The 21,102-nt window shown below is 40.4% G+C and overlaps 1 protein-coding gene across 3 annotated transcripts in view; it reads right to left on the reverse strand.

Annotated features, from left to right (window-relative positions):
* Window positions 1-1,492: 1,492 nt before the first annotated feature.
* MAP3K21 (mitogen-activated protein kinase kinase kinase 21) overlaps window positions 1,493-21,102 on the reverse strand; it is a 65,240-nt gene continuing 45,630 nt past the window's right edge. Inside the window, exons 7-11 of one of the 3 annotated variants that reach the window (XR_006299756.1) lie at window positions 10,291-10,441; window positions 9,829-9,926; window positions 5,630-6,415; window positions 2,086-4,323; window positions 1,493-2,008 (exon numbers count right to left, since the gene is read on the reverse strand). Coding sequence is in view for 2 of the 3 variants with exons in the window: in XM_043596289.1 (XP_043452224.1) it covers window positions 3,923-4,323; window positions 5,630-6,415; window positions 9,829-9,926; window positions 10,291-10,441 (1,436 nt within the window). In the remaining variant the exon portion in view is untranslated. Of the gene's footprint in view, window positions 4,324-5,629; window positions 6,416-9,828; window positions 9,927-10,290; window positions 10,442-21,102 lie in introns of all 3 variants that reach the window. The other 2 variants (XM_043596289.1, XM_043596290.1) reach the window with 2 other exon arrangements.

Here is a 21,102-nt window from a genome sequence, read left to right on the forward strand (position 1 = left end):
ATGAAGGCAAGGTCCACACGTGGTGTCTCTCTTGTTCACCACTAAATCCTTTTAGTCTTTCCCAGAGCCTACCTCAGTAGCCGCTCAATGAGGCTGTCAGCCTAAGGAAGCTCAATTCATCTTAACCTGCTTTGTTTGGATGTAAAAACATAGCTAATGTTTCCTCTACTGTAGGGTAACTATTACTTTTTTTTCATTTATAAAAGCTTCATCTTTCACTGTTGTTTAGTATGTTGGCCTTTTCAAAAGAGTATAGACAGCTTATGCCTAATTATTATACATTTATATTGCAGTTAAGTAATTCTATATTTATAGGCCCACTGAACAGAATATGCCATTTTTTTCTGAGTTGACCTATTAGGTATGCATGTTTTGATACTTGTGGTTCCCTTTTATATTTACTTAAAAAGTTTCCCATTGCATTAACCGTTGGCTTTTTAAAAAAAATTATTTAAATTCAAGTTAGTTAACATACAGTGTAGTATTGGTTTCAGTAAAACCCCGTGATTCATCTCTTACCTCTGACACGCAGTGTTCATCCCAGCAAGTGCCCTTCTTAATGCCCATCCCCCATTTAGTCCATTCCTCCACCCACTTTCCTTCCAGCAACCCTCAGTTTGTTCTTTGCATTTAAGAGTCTCTTATGGTTTGTCTCTTTGTTTTGATCTTACTTTGCTTTTAGGTACACATACATTTCTAGGCTTCTGAACTTTTTGACGAAACATTACTATAGCTTTGGATTCCATTTACAAAGCTCACACTTCAGATGTCTACTCTGCACTATACGCATGGTTACAATAGGTGTGAACAGGGACTAGATACAGGTTGGGTCTTTGGAAATCTACTAAACTTCTCTGGGTCCATTTTACTCCTAATAGGGATACTACGACTTGCCTTACCAATTGTATTAAAGGTAATTACAGGAGGTGTCTCACATAGGCACCTAGGAGGGTCCTCACCACTTACATAGGCCACGGATGCCAAGTTTCCGTCCCTCTGGTGTGGCAGGGCAATGCTTGGATCTGTATGAGATGTTATCTGCTTCATACTCCACCCAAGCTCTCATTGCTTAGTGAGAATTACCAGATGCTTCATGGTTCTTCAAATTTTTCTGATTTAAGCATGTTAGTAATGAATATGCCTCATTAACCACAATCCTGCAGCATCAACGGAGATTCAGTTCATACACTAATTCCACGTTGCGAAGGCATGCCTTCTGAAAAGCTGGAGTTGCAAGTTCTCACAGTGAAACGCAACTCTTCAATGCATGTGTAAACCTAACATATTTTAAGTAGAATATTTCATTATACTTTTTAAAAAGTATTTAATCCCATGACTCAGTGATCTTCAGATCAGTGAATTTAGCAGGTTAATACCTGGCTTTATTAAACACTGATGAGCCTTATTAATGTACTTTTCCTTATTAAATACAAAATAAGCCATTACAAACTATAGTCAAAATTATCAGATCAAAGCCACTGAGCAAGTAGACTAGCTATAAAAAAAAAGTTTATTAAAAAAATAGACAACATATGTAAACATCTTTTTCAGTCACAAGGCTTCATAATACAGCATTTCAGGCTCAGGCCTTAAATTTCTGCAGTGGGAGCACCTTAAATGTTGACTAATAGTAATCAGCTTAATTTCTCTTTCAATGAGCTATTAAGTCTATATGAAAATAAATAACCAGATTCTGCTAAGTATAACAAAGACACATATAGAAAATCGTAAATATACAACAGATCTCAGCAAAAACCAACTCTTTGCAGTAACGTGACATTAAATCCTCGTATCGCAATTATCTCTTTAACGTATCTTCACTTCTAAATTCATCGTGATGCAAAGTTGACTGCAATGAAGCTAGATGGGAGCAGGAACAGAGTAGAAGGAAAAGACAGGACACCTGCCACTGCCCTCCACCCCTTACTCACACACACACACACACACACACACACACACAGACACACACAAACGTGTGCACACACATAATGTTTTGGCAGAAGCAAAACTGAGAACAGAGTTTCTATGCTTTTTTTCATGTACTATTTCAGGCATGTATTTCCTTTACTTTTAGCTGGAAATTACATGCCCCCAAATGACTGACTACGAAGCAGCCAACCACAGTTTCAAATGTGATAAAGTCTTGAGGAAACACGATTTTGATTACGTATTTCAACCACCTCCCAAAAGTGAAGCCAAATCATAGAATGGACCATAATACAACAAAATGTGGATAAACACCTGAGATTTTGCTGCAAGAATTTTAAACACAAGAATGTTTTCCTTGGGGTTAAATGCACTTAGATTATTATAATCCTTTCATGCTCTGTTGACTGTCTGCTGGGGCATACCTGCCAAGTGACTATGATGTTCCCAAATGGCCAAATACCATTTTCTTTTTTTCTGCTCTAGGTGGATATTTTATCACAGCTGATTTAAACTGCTGTCATTACAGTTACTGGGTAAACCCTGACCCAGGTAAAATTTTAAATGAAATGTCAAGTGATGTTTGCAATTTAGTGTTTCATTGTATGCAAAATTTTAAGTATTCATTGTCATCCCAAATAGTCACATTCTAGTGATGGAAGGGAAGCATAATGAATGTACTAAAAGAAACCCAGACAAATGTACAAGCTCCTGGACAGTCTTTTCTGTAGTTTAATAACTCAACAGTCTATTTGTATCATAGATGTAGTATTTTATAAAAGTGACTCCATTTAAAATCATTTAAAATCCTGATCTGCTACCCCAAATCCATTAAAAAACCCCTATCTGAAAATAATCTGTATTTGTCATTTGTACCATTATCAGCTTATCTTTTGATGTCTATCTACCATTTATCCACAACTACTGAAACATGAGATAACTATGCAATACTTAAATTCTAACAATGCTGCTTGCTGCTTCTTGATTTGGTGGCTCTTCTGACTATACTGGGGGTTATCAGAATAATCACATATTTAAACAGAAAAATAAAATTAAGTGACATGACTGTTTCTGACATGTGATATACAAGTCACCACTTAATTTTTAAAGATCCTACTACAAAATGGAAAAGCTTTATACTCTGGACACCAACTACGTGGTGACTGATGGAAGAAGAAACTTTTCTACCGTAAGAGCCTACAGCTTGGCCTCGCTCAGGTGGACATCATGTGGTCCTAGCCAAATGCCAATGACTGACCTTTTAAAAATCTGTCTTGGGGTTCTAATGGATAAGAAATTTTTTAAAGTTACATTCTGTACAACGTTTGCAAGTTACATTCAGTTAAGTTTCCTCAAAGAGAGAAATATTGCATAATTTATGTGAGATCTGGGCAGATCTATACATTACAAGCCTATGTTGAGTTCAGGGGATTTCATTGGGACCCTCTGTCTATTCCAGTCTTCAATATATCTCTTTAAATAGATACCTTTACTTACTAATATCACACTATTCCTGTTGTTTTGTTGCACAAATAACAAGAAAGAGATGAAAAAGAGAAAAGAGAGAAGGCAAACAGGAAGGAAATGAAGGGGAAGGGACAAAAAGGGTACACGTCATTACAATTTGGGTGTTATAGACAAGGATATACATGAGGACAGAGAAAGCATTAAAATTATGCTCAAGGTAACTCTGCCCAGCATAGTTTTACATTGTTGCACATTTCTTGTTTTATGTGTGTGTGTGTGTGTGTGTGTGTGTGTGTGTGTGTGTGTGTGTGTGTTTCAGGTTACTAGGTAAGAATCCAGTGGGGAAAAAATGATACAGACCGCTAAGAGCAATCACATATATTTTTCTGCAAAGGTTGACATCCATTACTACTTTTAGTAACATGGCCACAGCTTTTGAAAACACAGCAGCATGAAACAGTTCAAAGGTAGACACATTGTTTTAATTTGTTCACCTTAAAAAAAAAAAGGCTCAAACAAAGTAAGGCACTTAAGACAGAAATTCTTTCTCCAGTTGATATATGGATGGTCGGCTAGTTCTGCTCTTCATCCTGCACAAAGGCACCGTGCAGTCCCTGCTTTGGCCTTCGGCATCTGCGTCCAGTAGGGAAGGCACATGGGGCTTAGTTCTCTCCTGGGCACCGAGGGAACAGTTAGCAGTGGGTCCCGGACCACGCATGGCAGAGTCGGCCCGTGTGGGCTGAGACTCTGTTCGGCTCCTGGAGGAGGGAGGGCGAGGCAGAGGCATGATGCTGACCGCTCTTTGTTTTTCGGGTGGGGCCTCCTTTGGCAGGTTACCGTGAGGCCCATGTGAGAGGTGGGGGATCCCCAGAACCCGCTCAGGTGGCAGGTAAGAGGCTCCGGGGGCTGGTAGGAGAGTTGTCCCAGCTGCTTGAGAAAGCAGAGACAGTGCACAATTAGAGGGACAGTGACTTCTAAAACAAGCAACATCCAGCCCAATAACCAGGAGGGCACATGGATTCGGTAATCACTTTCAAGTGAGCAGTAACAAAAAACCCTGGACATAAACCTTTTAGAAGGACTGGGATACAATGTTTGTTTGTTTATGAAAAAGCCCCGCCAGATTGTAAAGAGTGTTTCTACCAAGGAAACTCGACCCATAAACACAGCCACATCACTGTCACAGCACTGTGGTCAATCACTGCAACTGTTTCATAAACAGGGGAGGCTTCAAGATGGATAAGACTAGAATAGAGGTTTGTTTTTTTGTGTGTGTGTTTTTTAAATTATGGTTAATATGATGAACTTTCACTTTCAGATTATGATCTGAAAAAATGGATGACAACTGGGAGGCAGTTAAGTGCTACATGCTGGCCCTTCTCTTTCTTGTTCTGCACAACTGACTCATTACCACTCCAGCAAATAATTATTGGCTTAGAATTAAAAGAAAAAGAATGCTTTCTCATGGGATTATTGTCCTAGGATTTCTCCTTGTGCAATTACAAACTACTAATACTCTACTGCATTACAGAAGGGCAATAAATGTATCTAAAGACAATGGACAATAAGCTGGAAAAAAAAATCACGTCGGGGGTACAGTCCTTAAAAGAGCAGAGGAAAAGAAAAAGAATGAAAACCATTTCAGTTTTAATATACTTTATAACTAACCATACCATAACTTTTTACAACCTAAAGGGCATTTTTCATACACATGACCTTGCTTAGTACTCAAGACATATGTTTGTAATTATCTTTACATACAAAAGAAGTAACACCTACACAGCATGCTGTGCACCGTTTGACTCTTACCCTTGCTAAATTCAACCTGGTCGTCAACTGAGCAGTGAAGCCGGGGGACGCAGAAGAACACGTATCACAGGGGAGGCTGGGTGATCAGTTATGGGGTTCCAGCTCTCCCACTAATTACTGGTTCAGATCTGGGCAAATGACCTGTCCTCTATACTGTGAGGAGCTGGGGCAGTTATTCTCTACATGTTTGCTCGGTTTTAATTTGCTATTATATATATACATTGCTGAAATCCAATCACGCTTTTCCTAGAATTCAAATGATAAAGTCAAACAAAAGAGGAGGGTAAAATTCAAAGATCTGTATTCACTGTGCAAACAAACTTGTAAGTGTAGCCACTTGGAAGATATACAATCAGATATCCAAGCGATTTGACATTCTAATCTCAACAGCGGTGTTCTGTACTTTGACCCAGCTAATGCAACCTACCTGGGGTCTGAGAAGCGTTTCCATCAGACAGGGTGCGTCTGTGATGCGATGCTTGTTCTTTCGAAGAAGGGTAATAAGGCACATTCCCACATGTCGGCTCTAAGAAAGGAGGAGGCAGGTTTTTCCACATCCTCTGATCAGTCTTGAGTCTTGGCGTGGAGGGCAGTCTGTGACTCCCTCCCCCGACGGCAGGGCAGAAATCTGGAGTGGGCATCTCAGGGTCACAGGTGATGTGGGTGCCGCCCTCAGACACATCTTCACCGTCGGTCTGGAGCAAGCACTTCGTGGAGAGAGAGGGCATGGACAGAAGGCTTAGGGCACTTGTTGGAGGGAAGACGGGTGGGTTGCCGGCCCCCTCGCCTGTAGACGGTGGCCTTGTAGAAGGACTTGCACTGCCTCGGGACTTGGGAGCCCGCTGGAAGATTCCCTCGCGTTTCTTCCTTTCTTCTCTGGGCAACGGTTCCTCAGCAGCCTGTGTTTTATTGAGCTCTCTGATATCCAGCCCCAGAGCCACGGATGCCAGCAGCATGGTGCAGCCATACAGGGCAGACTCTGTCTTCTTTCTCTGGGGGGATCTGCTCAGGCTATTCGTAGGGGTCACCTGAGGAGTGACAGCAGCAGGGTTCGTGGAGAATCCCTCCTCCCAGCTTCCAGGTTCCACTGGATTCTCTCTCTGGCCATCTTTCCAAAGAGGTAGATCCACATAGGCTTGACTAGGTGATTTTATTTGCTTTGGTTTTCTGTGTTCTGATCCGTCCAGGGAAAGTTTTGGCTCTTCAGAAACACCTAAATAAAGATATAAATAAATATACAGGGTAAGTACAATTTACAGTAAAAATTATTTAAACGATACTATAAAATAAAGCTAAAATCTAATAAATATTCTAAGTCCAAGCACATGGAGTCTTTTCCATTGAGCAAACAGTTCATCCAGAAGGACCCTAAGGAAAGGGAGCCTGGGACACAGAACTCAAGGTTCCCCAGCAAGCACATCACCTGCTGTTCCTTATCCTTCAGGAAATGGCTCTTTGTTGGCACGGAAAATAAAATTAGTATAGAAAAAGTCATCAAGATACAGAAATGCACACACATATACGTGGGCACTGTAATGTATCAGACACAGCGTGCCCTTTGCCTCCTCTGAACGTGTCCGGCCCCGTCATCCATGGCTCGCCTGTGTGTGTACAAGAACCACTAGGCCACAGATCAGTGTGGAAACTGGAAACCTGCAGAGATGTGAACTCTGACCCACTCCAGACCCGGGAACCAGAAATTCTAAGGCTCACCCCCAGGGGTCTGTGTTTTAACACGCCTTTACTCAAGTTTGGGAGCCACTGGAACAGAGGAAGATTCTCCGAAGAGGTCCCTCAGGGTAACAAATTGTTATCAGCTGAAGAGGAAGCGGTAATTGTTATTACTTGGGTGCTTAACAATGAATCAGCCAAGCGACAAACTCCTTAATCCACATTCAGAGCAATCCACAAAGAGGCTCCAGTGACTTTTCCAATATTATGTCCTATTATTCGTGCAACGTGCTCTATATAGTCCAGACAAGTCAAGAGGCTAGCTTCTCCCAGTGATCCGGTGGTGCTCTTTCTATCACTGCCTTGCCTTCAGACAGCCCTCTTCTTCCTCCGTCTGGCTTCCTTCCACATTCTACCACTGGCCCCAAGTTCCCTCTCACCTCAGAAAGCCCTCTCTCAAAGTACCACCTGCTGCTAATGCAGCCTGACACGGCCCATGCCCCCCGACGTTCAGTCTCGGCTCCCTCCAAAGCTCCCCCACCCCACATCTTTCAGTTTCTGTACTTTTAGATCACAATCTGATGTGCATGCAAGCTGGTAATCTTCTGACCACCTGTCTTTTCAAATTTGGAGGAGTCTTCCCTTCATCAACTAGGCACGAAATGCATTTGGGCGAAACGAATATGTGTTACATATATGCACAGTACATGTAACGGATAGCAAATGATCAACCCACAGTTTACAAAACAAGAGTGGGGGATGATACTGACAAGTGAAATTCATTGATTTAAAACTATACTGAGCGGGGTGCCTGGGTGGCTCAGTTGGTTAAGCGTCTGCCTTCAGCTCAGGTCATGATCTTGCAGTTCGTGGGTTCAAGAACCACATCGGGCTCTGTGCTGACAGCTCAGAGCCTGGAGCCTGCTTCAGATTCTGTGTCTTCCTCTCTCTCTGCCCCTCCTCTGCTCACACTCTGTCTGTCTGTCTCTCTCAAAATTAAATAAACATTAAAAATTTTTTTAAAAAAGGGGGCGCCTGGGTGGCCCAGTTGGCTCAGGTCATGATCTCACAGCTTGTGGGTTCGAGCCCCGCATCAGGCTCTGTGCTGATGGCTCAGAGCCTGGAGCCTGCTTCAGATTCTGTGTCTCCCTCTCTCTCTGCCCCTCCCCCACTCACGCTTTGTCTCTTTCAAAAATAAATAAACATTGAAAAAAATTTTTTAAAAAGTTTCAGAGGTAGGAAAATTGTTAGAGAGCCTTCAGGGATTGTTATCACTAAAGAAAAGAAAATTGGTCTTTCTACCTGACAATCTAAGGCAGCCCTTTTTTTTTTTTTTTTTTTTTTTTAAATTTTTTTTTTCAACGTTTATTTACTTTTGGGACAGAGAGAGACAGAGCATGAACGGGGCAGGGGCAGAGAGAGAGGGAGACACAGAATCGGAAACAGGCTCCAGGCTCTGAGCCATCAGCCCAGAGCCTGATGCGGGGCTCGAACTCAGGGACCACGAGATCGTGACCTGGCTGAAGTCGGACGCTTAACCGACTGTGCCACCCAGGCGCCCCTAAGGCAGCCCTTTGATGCTATAACCAAGTTAAAGCTGTTTCAGGAGAACACGGTGGTAAATTTCTTGAATTTATTATCCGTGCTGTGCTTAATTTTATAAGCAACTTATCACTCACCGCCCATGTTCAATCTTCCTCTTTTGCACTGTCATGAGGATGTGGTTTCAGCATAAATATCTGCACAAGTATATTTGGGTATATGCAGGACAGATGTTCTGTCATTCCTGCATAAATGCTTCCTAGTCAGGTTCATGATTGTATTCTGACTCTTGCTGTAAAGGCAACAGGTTCTCCTCTTATTACACATTATGACTTATTGTCAAATACAGTTTGAGGACCAAGGAAGAACAATTAATTGTAATAAAACTATTATTCCTATAGTATATTTTTCATTATTTGTGACTAAATAGATTAGTCTTCCCTTTTTTTCTTAATTCTTTTATTTACCTACTTACTTACTTATTTATGTATGTATGTATGTATGTATGTATTTATTTATTTATTTATTTATTTATGGAATGTTTTGACCCTCTTAATAAGTCCTCCAAAGGACTGGTGGAGAAAATACAAGGATATACTTGGCTGACTCCACTCAGTCTCTGTTAAGCTACCTCTTGAAGTTCACGTGAAGGGTTATTTTTTTTTTATTTAAAAAAATTTTTTTTTACATTTATTTATTTTTGAGAGACAGAGCACAAATGGGGGAGGGGCAGAGAGAGAAGGAGACACAGAATCTGAAGCAGGCTCCAGGCCCCGAGCTGTCAGCACAGAACCTGATGTGGGGACTCAAACCCATGAACCGCGAGATCATGCCCTGAGACCAAGTCGGCGCTTAACCAACTGAGCCACCCAGGCGCCCCTCTCTTAAACTTTTTAATATCTGAATTTTGAATAGGCATACTAAATACTGAAAATAATCATGATTCACTTCAGTTAAATAGAGATTGCAATGCAATTCTCTCTAAGCAGTACTTTTCCACAGATAACCTGCTTGGTAAGATTTCATCATGTCAAGAGGTGGAGATACAGGCAGGAGACCACCCCTTAATCTCAGCAGAATTTCAGGATGTCTATATTTTCATATTTACTATATCCTATACGAAATTAATTTGAGTCTACAGAATTAATTAGGATACCACTTTTTTTCTGGTAAACAGCAGGAGTTACAAATTCCCAATAAACAATGTGGAGCCTCATTACTTTTCACCAAAAAGACTTCCAGGACAGAAAATAAGTTATGAGTTTAAGTAAAGGTATACATAAGCAATGCTACTACTTGCTAACTTTCCCTATGCTACTTGAACGACCACATGGAACTATTAAAGCAGAGCTTCTAGAACATTCAGACGGGAAGTCTACCTCAAACAAATTCCATTTCCTGAAGCACATTTACCTGGCTGGTCCACAAATAACGAAGCCAACGGCATGGTTTTCTGATTCTTTAGTAAGAGAGTTGACCAAGGACTGTTGCCGTCTGAGAGAGGTCTTATTCTAAAGGAGAATGTAACAGAAACAAAATTAGGTTTTGATAGATATATGCTGACAAAATTTTTAAGTAGGAAACAGCACATTTGTAGTGTTTTGAAGGGCTAACAACGTACGAATAAAACCTTGAAATGGGACACAAAGTACATCGGAAATTTTTTTTTAACTGCATAACTAAATAGTAACTAATTTAGTAGGATAAACTCATCCAGGAAATTAAATTAGTATTGGGTAGCTCTGTATTTTTCCAACTGCTCTTTGAAAGTGAAGTCTGGCCAAAGTGGTGTTACAAAAGGCACTGTATCTGTCATGGTATATATACGCTGAAGTACTCCCTCCCCCCGCCCCCACCACGATATCACACACATACCTTTCTTTGCACTCAGTTCTTTCTTTCATTTGAATTGAATTTGGTCCCCAGGTACAACCTTTTTTCTTGAAACTCCTTTTCACATCTTCAAACTCTTCTTGTCGACAGACAGTGTTTCTTCCCCAAGTTTTGTTGCTTTCATCCGAAGTCACTAGGCAGAGAGCATCACTCGTTTACCAATTAAAAAAACCTTAAGCCAATCAAACCAGTTGTACAGCTACCTTATGCAAAGCATGTTGGCAGTGGAGAAACATGAAAATGATAAAAATTATTTCTTTCAGCCCACTGACAGCAAACTTCCTTCTCTTAGCATAAAATTAGGGGGGAAAAAAGTGAAATGAGTTAAAGAAAAGACAGGCTGAACTTAAGGAAAGAAAGTATATATTTTTAAATTGCAATTTAATCCCATTTTCATAAGTCATTGCTGCTTTACTCCGGCCATCACGACAGCTTGGCTACAGTTGCCTTTTAAACCTCAGACTGGTTTTTAAATTAAAAAAAAAAAAAATTTATGTTTATTCATTTTTGAGGGAGAGACAGAGCATGAGCAGGGGAGGGGCAGAGAGAGGGAGAGAGAGAATTTGAAACAGGCTCCAGGCTCTGAGCTGTCAGCACAGAGCCTGATGTGGGGCTGGAACTCCCGAACCACGAGATCATGACCTAAGCCGAAGTTGGACGCTTAACCGACTGAACTACACAGGCACCCCAAAATCTCAGATTGTTTAACAGTTGTCCCGTCTTGCTTTTTTTCATGGCCTCACAGGGAGGTCTGTGGCCACATTTAATATCCACATTTTGCTGACACACTTCCATGCTATCCCTGTAGCCTTGAAGTGCACTTGCAACTGACTTGGAAACCACTGGGGGAAATGGTTGCTGTGACTGCACAGTTGGGAAAACAATTCTGTAAGTAGATGTTTGAAAGCACAAAAGATGTTTTAAAGCATTAGGACCTGTCTACAGAGTGGAATGCTCTACGACCATTAAAAAAAAAAAAATGAGGTTCAGGGGCACCTGGGTGGCTCAGTTGGCTGAGCTTTGAACTCTTGATTTTGGCTCAGGTCATGATCCCAGGTTCGTGGGGTCAAACCCCATGTTGGGCTCTGGGATGAGCTAGAAGCCTGCTTAAGATTCTCTCTCTCTCCTCTTCTGCCCCTCTCCCCTACTTGCACTCTCTCTGTGTAAAAAAATGAGGTTCAGATAAAATTAATTATAATTTGTATTGTATTGTCTGTATTAAATATATAGAACCTATTATATTTTTTTATTTTTATTTTTTTTTAATTTTTTTTACATTTATTTATTTTGTGAGAGAGAAACAGCATGAGCAGGGGAGGGGCAGAAAGAGAGGGAGAGACAGAATCAGAAGCAGGGTCCAGGCTCCAAGCGGTCAGCACAGAGCCTGACGCAGGGCTCGAACTCATGAACCATGAGATTGTGACCTGAGCCGAAGTCGGACGCTTAACTGACTGAGCCACCCAGGCGCCCCAGAACCGATTTTATTAAAAAGTATTTATGCATATGTGCATATAAACACACATTATACAGAGAAGTAAATAAACATAGGTATCAAACTTTCATTTTATGCTCTCTATAAATATCTAGGTATATAAATATACAAATATATAGGGGTGTGTGTGTGTGTGTGTGTGTGTGTGTGTGTGTGTATATGATTTTTTTAAGTAGGCTTCATGGGCAGCATGGAACCCAACATGGGGCTTGAACTCACAACCCTGAGATGAAGACCTGAGCTGAGATCAAGAATCAGACGCTTAACTGACTAAGTGCCTCTAGATAGCAAACTTTTATTGAAGTGTTTTACCTTTGAGGGAGATGACTGCTTAGGGAAAGAGGGAAATTTAAGTTTTTGAGAATCATTTTTTTTAAATTGGAAGCATTATGGGGGATGTTTGATTTATTTTGTGTGTTTCAATATTTTCCACATTTAAAAATTTACGTTATCTATGCATACAGAGGTGTTTGTGTGTATGTGTGTATGTGACAATGTTGAACAAGTTGTTCACTCTTCTCATGAAGGGTCTCCCAGCAAAGTCTGAGGAGTGGGGGGCGCTCCACCGGCAGGTGGAGCAGGACTGTGGTTACCAGACTGCTACACAGGACTCGCTCTCACCTGTACAGTTCCCCAGCCTGTGGCCCCAGCATTAGCAACAACCTTAAGGCTTAAGTTCCCTCATCTTCCTCCTCCTTGTCTTGATTTGCTCTTCTGTTGTCCCTTCTGCTTCGACATTAACTGAACATTTACTGTCCTAAGAGGCTAGAAAGGGTATGGTGAAGAGTCCATGCTCTTGGTGATTGAATTCAGTGGCACAGCTTCGTGGCCATTGAGTTAGGTCAAGTTTCATAAGCTCCCTGTGCCTCACTGGGGGAATCACAATAGTGTCTACTTAATGAGGCTGCTTTGAGAATTCAATGGGTTTACACACAGAAACAGCTCAGAATGGTGCTGGGCACAGCAAGTGCCCAGTGGAGGTTAACTGTTAATACAGTCGTGCTAGGTGCTGGGTCCCAGGGTCTCTGCCCGTACGGAGTTTATGGTATGCTATTTCTGCCTCAATAACCCCTCATAGACTAGCCAATCCTAGATTCAGCTAGCAGAACTTTCTTGGTTTTTGTTAAGCGGATTGGTAAGTAGTACATGGTGGAATGAGGGAGGGTTACTGACATTTTCCACTTGTATCAACCATCTCTTTGGAAAAATAGTGCACTAATCTTACTATCTATTATTATATTCAGTTACTGAAAAACATGCCAAGGATGTACAATGGCAGCAGATTACTGGGACACAGGAAGCTATGTGGTGGACTGTTCCACCATTTGATTCTATTTGACAACACGGAAAAGATGTGTTTTACTCTTGCTTTAAGATATACCCCGAAACTTACATTTGCAGAGGATTAGTGAATTTTCTTCCTTATTCCCAGAGAGAAGTGTGCCTGACATACGGTATCGTGTAACAATACCAGTCGTTAGAGTAAGCCAGAGGAAGTTATAGTAAGAAAATATTTTCTGCAAATATTAGATGGTGTTCTCTTTACCAGAAAGTGATTCAATGCATGATGGTGACATACTCATGGTTTTATACAAAGTCAAATTTACATAGTATATTTTTATTTGGGTATTTACTTTGGTAGTCTTTAAACAATTTGGGGGTAATCTCTTTTATGTTCAGTTTCACTGAAATGATTCTCATCTCCCTCAATACCTATAATTATTCTTCCCTTCAGTTTCAGAAGTTTTGGGTTTTTCTTCTTACAATGCTTTCACAACACATTTTTCTCAGGTTTACTCACATTTCCCCATCTCTGGTCCAGAGAAAACGTGCCAGATGACATCTCTAACTCACAGTGAAAGGAAGCCCATTCCTCTGAATTAGGTGGGCAGATCGACATACTTGATCCACCCAAAGGGAAAATCCTCGCAATGAATAATTGCTAATGCTATAAAAGGCAGACCCCAGTGAGAGGCTCGAAGGCCACAAAGAGCTTCAGAGTAAGAATAATAATAAAAATAATGATCAAAACAGCTACCAGTACACACAGAGCTCTTACCACGTGTATACACTTGACCCTTTTAAACAACTATCATCCCCAGTCTACAAAACAGAATCTGAAGCACGATGAGGTTAAGAAACTTGTCCAAAACCACAGTGGAGTAGAGCCAGAGTTGGGATTCAGTCCCAGGCTGTGTGGCTCCAGAATCCATGCTCTTAACTGCTATGCTCTGCTAAGCTGGAAAGACAGGACATCCACACAAGCTAGTGACCAGAGAGGACACACAAACGAAGATAAGAAGAACAGCTGGGAACATCTGGGGTCAGAAATAAGAAGACGATGATTCAGGTCAAAGAATGTGAACAGAACACTTCTGCACATGGAACTGGTCCTGTTTGGAATATCTTCACTCAAATGCTTTCATCTGTTACTTTAGAGAATGGATGCTGAGGACCTTGGTGTTTGGGGGAAAGTGGGGATGTTCCCTGAGCTGGCTGTACTGCAACCCCATAGGGTTAGAACTTACTTGAAATCCCAAAAGTATTCAGTTTAACCAGTACAAGTCTTGGGCCTTGCCAGGCTTATCCAGGTATGACTTCCCCTCTTCCACGAGGCTCGTAATCACAACCAAGGAGTGCGAAGACGGGGACTCTGATTTGCCCTGGGTGGGAATGTGAAATGGCACTGCCACTCAGGAAGGTGGTTTGGTGGGGTCTTCTGGAACTATGCACGGGCACCATGTGAACCAGCAATCACACTCAGTGGCATTTATCTGAAGCAGTTGAAAACATGTCCATGTAAAATCCTGCACATGACTTTACAGAACCAACTAAAACTTGGAAGCAACAGAGATGGCTTTCGGCAGATGAGTAGGTAAAAATAAACTGTGGTCTGACCAGATAAAATGGAACACCACTCTCTGAGCAGCACTAGGTGGAAATGAGCTGCTAAGCCAGGAAAAGCCAAGGGAGAAACTTGAATGCGCATTGCTAAATGAAAGAAGGCAATCTGGAAAGGCCACATACTGAAGGATTGCAACAGTAGGACATTCTGAGAAAGGCAAAGCTATGGAGACAGTAAAAGGACACTGCCAGGGATTGAGGGTGGAAGGGTGAATGGGTAGAGCACAGAGGACTTTTAAGGCAGTGAAAATACTATGATATTATAATGGTGGATACGTGTCATTGTGCATTTGTGCACGCCCAGAGCCTAACACCAAGAGTGAACTCCAACATACACTACAGACTCTGGGTGATGATGGTGATGTGTCAGTTCAGGTTCACGGAGTAGAACAAAGGCTTGACTGTAGTCATAGTGGGGGAGGCTGTGTGTGTGTGTGTGTGTGTGTGTGTGTGTGAGGTGGGGGTTTAGGGGAAATCTCTGTACCTTCCTCGCAATTTGGCTGTGAACCTAAAATTGCTAAATAAAAGTCTAAAAAAAAAAAAAAAAACCAATATGAAAACATGGAAAAAGGCAGAGAAACAGCTGGGCAAAAACAGGGGTCATGACTTCTTGTTCCATTGCCCTTTCAACATGGCTATGAGGTCAGCCTTGCTATCCTTTTATGTTCCTTTAATAAGCCCTTACTCTGGGCAAAAGCAAGGTACAAATTATGGCTTTATGAAAAATGCTTTCTCAGAAAGATGGGTTAGTTATGACAAAATGATGGCACCTTAAACTCTAAGATTATGCATTTATTCAGATTACTATACATTTATTTAGATCATTTCTCTTTAACTGTGAAGAGGCTAGTATCCTGGGTTCCTGGGAGCTTTAACAGAAAAATCTTTGTTGGTGCCAGGGTTTTCATTACAAAAAAACCAACCAACCAACCAAACAAACAAAAAACACCAAAACAAAACAAAACAAAACAAAAACCCTAAAACAAAAAGAAATAAATTGATTGCAGACCTGATTAGGGAAAATATTCTTTCAGAATGTTTCTTCTCCAAAGAAGTATAGTAAGTAGCAAAGAATTAAGTTTGTTGGAGACAGCAGAAGATGCAAGTCAATTATTAAATAGGGTAATGGAGGCTGATTACCAGATTCCTCACATGTATACATATAAAACACATTCTTGTTTTGCTTAGTTTACTATTTGGACTCACTTTTGAAAAGAGTCAGTAGTTTTATTTAATTCCGCTAAACTTTGATTTAGGGTCTAACTGAAAGCCCTATTTGTGCAAAGGTGCCAGGCAAATTAGCTATATGTCTTCCCCCACGCCCCCAGGCTGAACCTTCTTTCTAAAACCAAAACACTACATGATGTTTTGAAGCACTTGGTTTGGCTAACACAGACCAAATGAAAGTTAAATCTCAAAAAGCAAAAATTTTTTTCTTCACAAAACAAGGAAAGAAATGGAAGTAATCTTGAATTCCTGAATTTATTTTTCAAAATATCCATAAATATGCTACTGATATAATTAGGTTATGCAAATTTTACATACAGACATGTTTAGCAAAATGTCTCAAGGCATGGTATTCTACTCGGTGGCATGGGCAGATCACCAATTGCATAGAATCTAAAAACCTTTATTGTGAAAAGAAGAAAATAATTCTGCACAGCAAAGGAAACCATCAACAAAATGAAAAGGCAATCCATGGAATAGAAGAAAATATTTGCAAATCACATATCTGATAAAGGCTATTAATATCCACAATGTATAAATAACTCATTTACCTCGATAACAAGAAACCAAATAATCCAATTGAAAAATGGGCGGATCTGAATACACATTTTCCCAAAGAAGGCATACAGACAACAGACAAATGAGAAACTGTTCAACATCACTCATCATCAGGAAAATGCAAATCAAAACCACAGTGAGATGTCACCTCACACCCGTTAGAATGGCTAGTATCAATAAGACAAGAAATAATAAGTGTTGACAAGGGTGTAGAGTAAATGAACCCTGGGCACTGTCAGGTGGGCATGTCAATTCGTGCAGCCACTGTGGAAAACAGTATGGAAGTGCCTCAAAAAATTAAAAATAGAAACACCAGAGTGTGACCAAGATGGCGACACAGGGTATACCTGACTTTGTTCCCCCTCATAGGAAGATCAAACAGCTACAGTATGTGAGAATAAGACACCACTGAAAGAATCCTAGAATACAGGGGTGAGGCTGAAGCACCTCAGAAACTAAGACAGACTGCATCATAAGGGTAAGGGAAGCAGCTACACATTGAGCACACTGCCCCTGCCCCCCAGGCCAGCGCGGCACCTCAAAGAGAGGTCTCCTCTGACCTTCCAGTTCTTCTGGTGGACAAGAACCCAGAGGGGATAACAGCACCCTCCCATCATTGTGGGTCATTTTTGCAGGTCACTTAATCTTATCTTGCACCAGGGGGATTAGTGGGGAATCTGTAGGGCTCAACCACTAGGAATCTGTGGAGATGGGGTGGGGGAGGGGCTTGCAACAACCAGCATATGATCTTGGCAGACTGAGTTCATACTAGCAGGGCCCAAATAGTCCCAACCACCGGCTTCGTTTATCTGCAGGACCGAGTTTTGTGGTGTGCACATGTGTCTGATTCACATTCTCGTTTTGTCAGCCCTAGGGCCCAGTTTGCCCCTGCCCAGGGAGGGAGCTGAATCATAGCTGCATTCACTGTAAAGAGGATCTTCCAAGCCTCTCTGACCAGGACTGGAGACAACTCCTGGAAGCTGTGTGGCTGGCAGAACTTGAGCCAAGAGGCAGGTAGGTGGAACTGATACTTTGCAGAACAAAGCCAATGGCCTTGTTCAGTCAGGCAACTTGGGGTGTCTGTCCGCTTGAGTGAAGACAAAAAAGAGCTTTACCACCCTTAGAGCTACTTCTGTTGCACTCAGGCAGTGAATCTAATTCATTTGCCTGCGCATCACTGAATACATCCTTCAGCCAGTCCAACCAGACCATGGGAAGCTTCATAGCCCATTTAACAGGCCTATGCATAGTGACCATATGTTAGGCCAGAAAACAAGTCTTAGCAATACAAGAAAATCCTACCAAGTATCTTCTCTGACCACAGGGCAGAACAGAATCAGTAACAAAAGAAAAACTAGAAAATTCATCAACACATGAAAATTAAACAACACTCTCCTGAACAACCAACAGATCAAAGAATAAATTAAAGAGGGGGAAAAAAATTTCTTGAGGCAAACAAAGATGAAATATAACACACCTGAACTTATGAGATACAGCTAAAGCAGTTCTAAGAGAGAAATTCATAGCAATAAATGCATACATTAAGAAGAAAGATCATAAATGGGGTGCCTGGGTGGCTCAGTCAGTTAAACATCTGACTTTGTTAAGCTCAGGTCATGATCTCATGATTTGTGGGTTCAAGTCCCATGTTGGGCTCTGTGCTGACAGCTCAGAGCCTGGAGCCTGCTTCAGATTCTGTGTCTTCCTCTCTCTGTCCCCTACCCACTCACACTCTGTCTCACTCAAAAATAAATAAACATTAAAAAAAATTATGTATATATATATATACATATATATGTGTGTATATATATGTATATATATATGTGCATACATATATATATATATATATTAAAAAAAGAAGATCCTAAATAAACAACCTAACTCTACACCCTAAGGAACTAGAAAAACAAAACAAAACAAAACAAAACAAAACAAAACCAAACCAGTGAGCCAAAAGTTAGCAGAAGAAAGGAAATAATGAAGATTAGAGCAGAAATAAATGAAATAGAGAACAACAACAACAAAAACACAATGGAAAATATGAACCACACTAAGAGTTAGTTCTTTGAAAAGATAAACAAAATGAACACAACCTTAGCTAAACTAACCAAGAGAAAAAGAGAAAGAACGCAAACCAACAAAGTTATAAGTGAAAAAGGAGACATTAAAACTGATACCACAGAAATTCTAAGGATCATAAGAGGTACCAGGAACAACTATGTGTCAACAAAGTGGACAACCTAGAAGAAATGGAAAAATTCTTTAAAAATTTTTTTTAATATTTATTTTTTTGTGTGAGAAAGAGAGCATGAGCAGGGGAGGGGCAGAGAGTGAGGGAGACACAGAATCCAAAGCAGGTTCCAGGCTCTGAGCTGTCAGCACAGAGCCCGACGCGGGGCTCAAACTCACAGACTGCAAGATCATGACCTGAGCTGAAGTCGAACACTTAACCGACTGAGCCACTCAGGCGCCCAAGAGATGGAAAAATTCTTAAACTTACAACTTGCCAAGACTGAATCAGGAAGAAATAAAAAATCTGAATAGACCAATTATTTTTTTTAATTTTTTTTCAACGTTTTTTATTTATTTTTGGGACAGAGAGAGACAGAGCATGAACGGGGGAGGGGCAGAGAGAGAGGGAGACACAGAATCGGAAACAGGCTCCAGGCTCCGAGCCATCAGCCCAGAGCCTGACGCGGGGCTCGAACTCACGGACCACGAGATCGTGACCTGGCTGAAGTCAGACGCTTAACCGACTGCGCCACCCAGGCGCCCTTAGACCAATTATTAGTAAAAAGATTGAATTAGTCATCAAAAATATCCCAAAGAAGAAAAGTCCAGGACCAGATGGCTTCACTTGTGAATTTTACCAAACCATTAAGGAAAATTAACACCAGTCTTTCTCAAATTCTTCCAAAAAATCAAAGAGAATGGATCACTTCTAAACTCATTTTATTAGGCAATCTTTACTCTGATACCAAAACCAGAAAAGGATATTACTAGAAAAGAAAATTATGTGCCAATATCCCTGATCAATATAGACACATAAGTTCTTAATAAAATACCAGCAAACAAAATTCAGCAGCACATTAAAAGGGTCATTCACCATGATCAAGTGGGATTTATCCCTGGGATGCAAGGATAGTTCAACATACGCAAATCAATCAATGTGATACATCACATTAATAGAATGAAAGAAAAGAATCATATAGTCATCTCAACAGACATTGAAAAAGCATTTGACAAAATTCAATATCCATTCATGCCAAAAAGTCTTAACAAATTAGGAACAGAAGGAATGTACCTCAACACAACAAAGACCATGTATGATGAGCCCACCCTTAACATTATACTATATGATGAAAGGTTTAAAGCTTTTCCTTTAAGATCAGGAACAAGGTGCCCACTATCACCACTCCTATTCAACATAGTGGTGGAGTCCTAGCTAGAGTAATAGGCAAGAAAAATAAATAAAAGGTATAAAAATTGGAAAGGAAGAAGTAAAATTCTATTTGCAGATGAGATGAAATTATATACAGAAAACCCTACAGACTGAAAGAAAAAACCTGTTAGACCTGATTAATGGATTCAGTAAAGTTTCAAGATACAAAATTAACATACAAAAAACCAGTAGAGTTTCTATACACTAACAACACGTTTTCTGAAAAGGAAATATAGAAATCCCATTTACAATAGCATCAAAAACTATAAAATACTTACGAATAAAACTAACAAAGGAGGTGAAAGATCTCTATTCTGAAAACTATAAGATATTGATGAAAGAAATCAGAGAAGACACAAATGAATGGAAATATCCTGTGTTCATGGATTTTAAGAACTAATATTGTTAAAATAGCAATACTACCAAAAGCCACCTATGGATTCAATGCAATCCTATCAAGATTCCGATGGCCTTTTTTACAGAAGTAGAAAAACCCCTCCTAAAATGTATATGGAATCACAAAAGACCCTAAATAGCCAAAGAAATCCTGAGAAAGCAGGAGGTACCACACTCCCTGATTTCAAGCTATGCTATTAAGTTATAGTCATGAAAACAATACGGTACTGGCATAAAAACAAAGAGACCAACAGAATAGAGCCCAGAAATAAACCAAACTACATATGGTCAACTAATACTTGAGAAGGGAGCCAAGAATACTCAATGGAGAAAAGACTCTTCAATAGATGGTTCTGGGATAATTGGATATTCACCTGCAAAAAAATAAAGCTGAAACCATATCTTATACCATTCATAAAAATTAACTCAAAATAGATTAAAGAGTTAAATATGAGACCTGAAACCATGCAACCCCTAGAAGAAAATGTAAGAATAAAGCTTCTTGACATGGGTCTTGGTAATGATTTTTTGGCTATGACACCATAGGCACAAGCAACAAAACATAATCAAATTAAAAAATGTCTGCACAGCAAAAGAAACCATAAACAACCTAGTGGAAAGACAACTTATGGAATGGGAAAACAAATTTGCAAACCATACATCTGAGAAGGGGCTAGTCATCAAAGTATATTAACAAACCCATAAAACTCAACAGCAAAAAATCAAGTAACCAGATTTAAAAAATTGGCAAATGTCTTAAACAGACATTTTCCAA

Source organism: Prionailurus bengalensis, chromosome D2 (assembly GCF_016509475.1).
Source record: "Prionailurus bengalensis isolate Pbe53 chromosome D2, Fcat_Pben_1.1_paternal_pri, whole genome shotgun sequence".
In the NCBI taxonomy this organism is placed as follows: domain Eukaryota; kingdom Metazoa; phylum Chordata; class Mammalia; order Carnivora; family Felidae; genus Prionailurus; species Prionailurus bengalensis.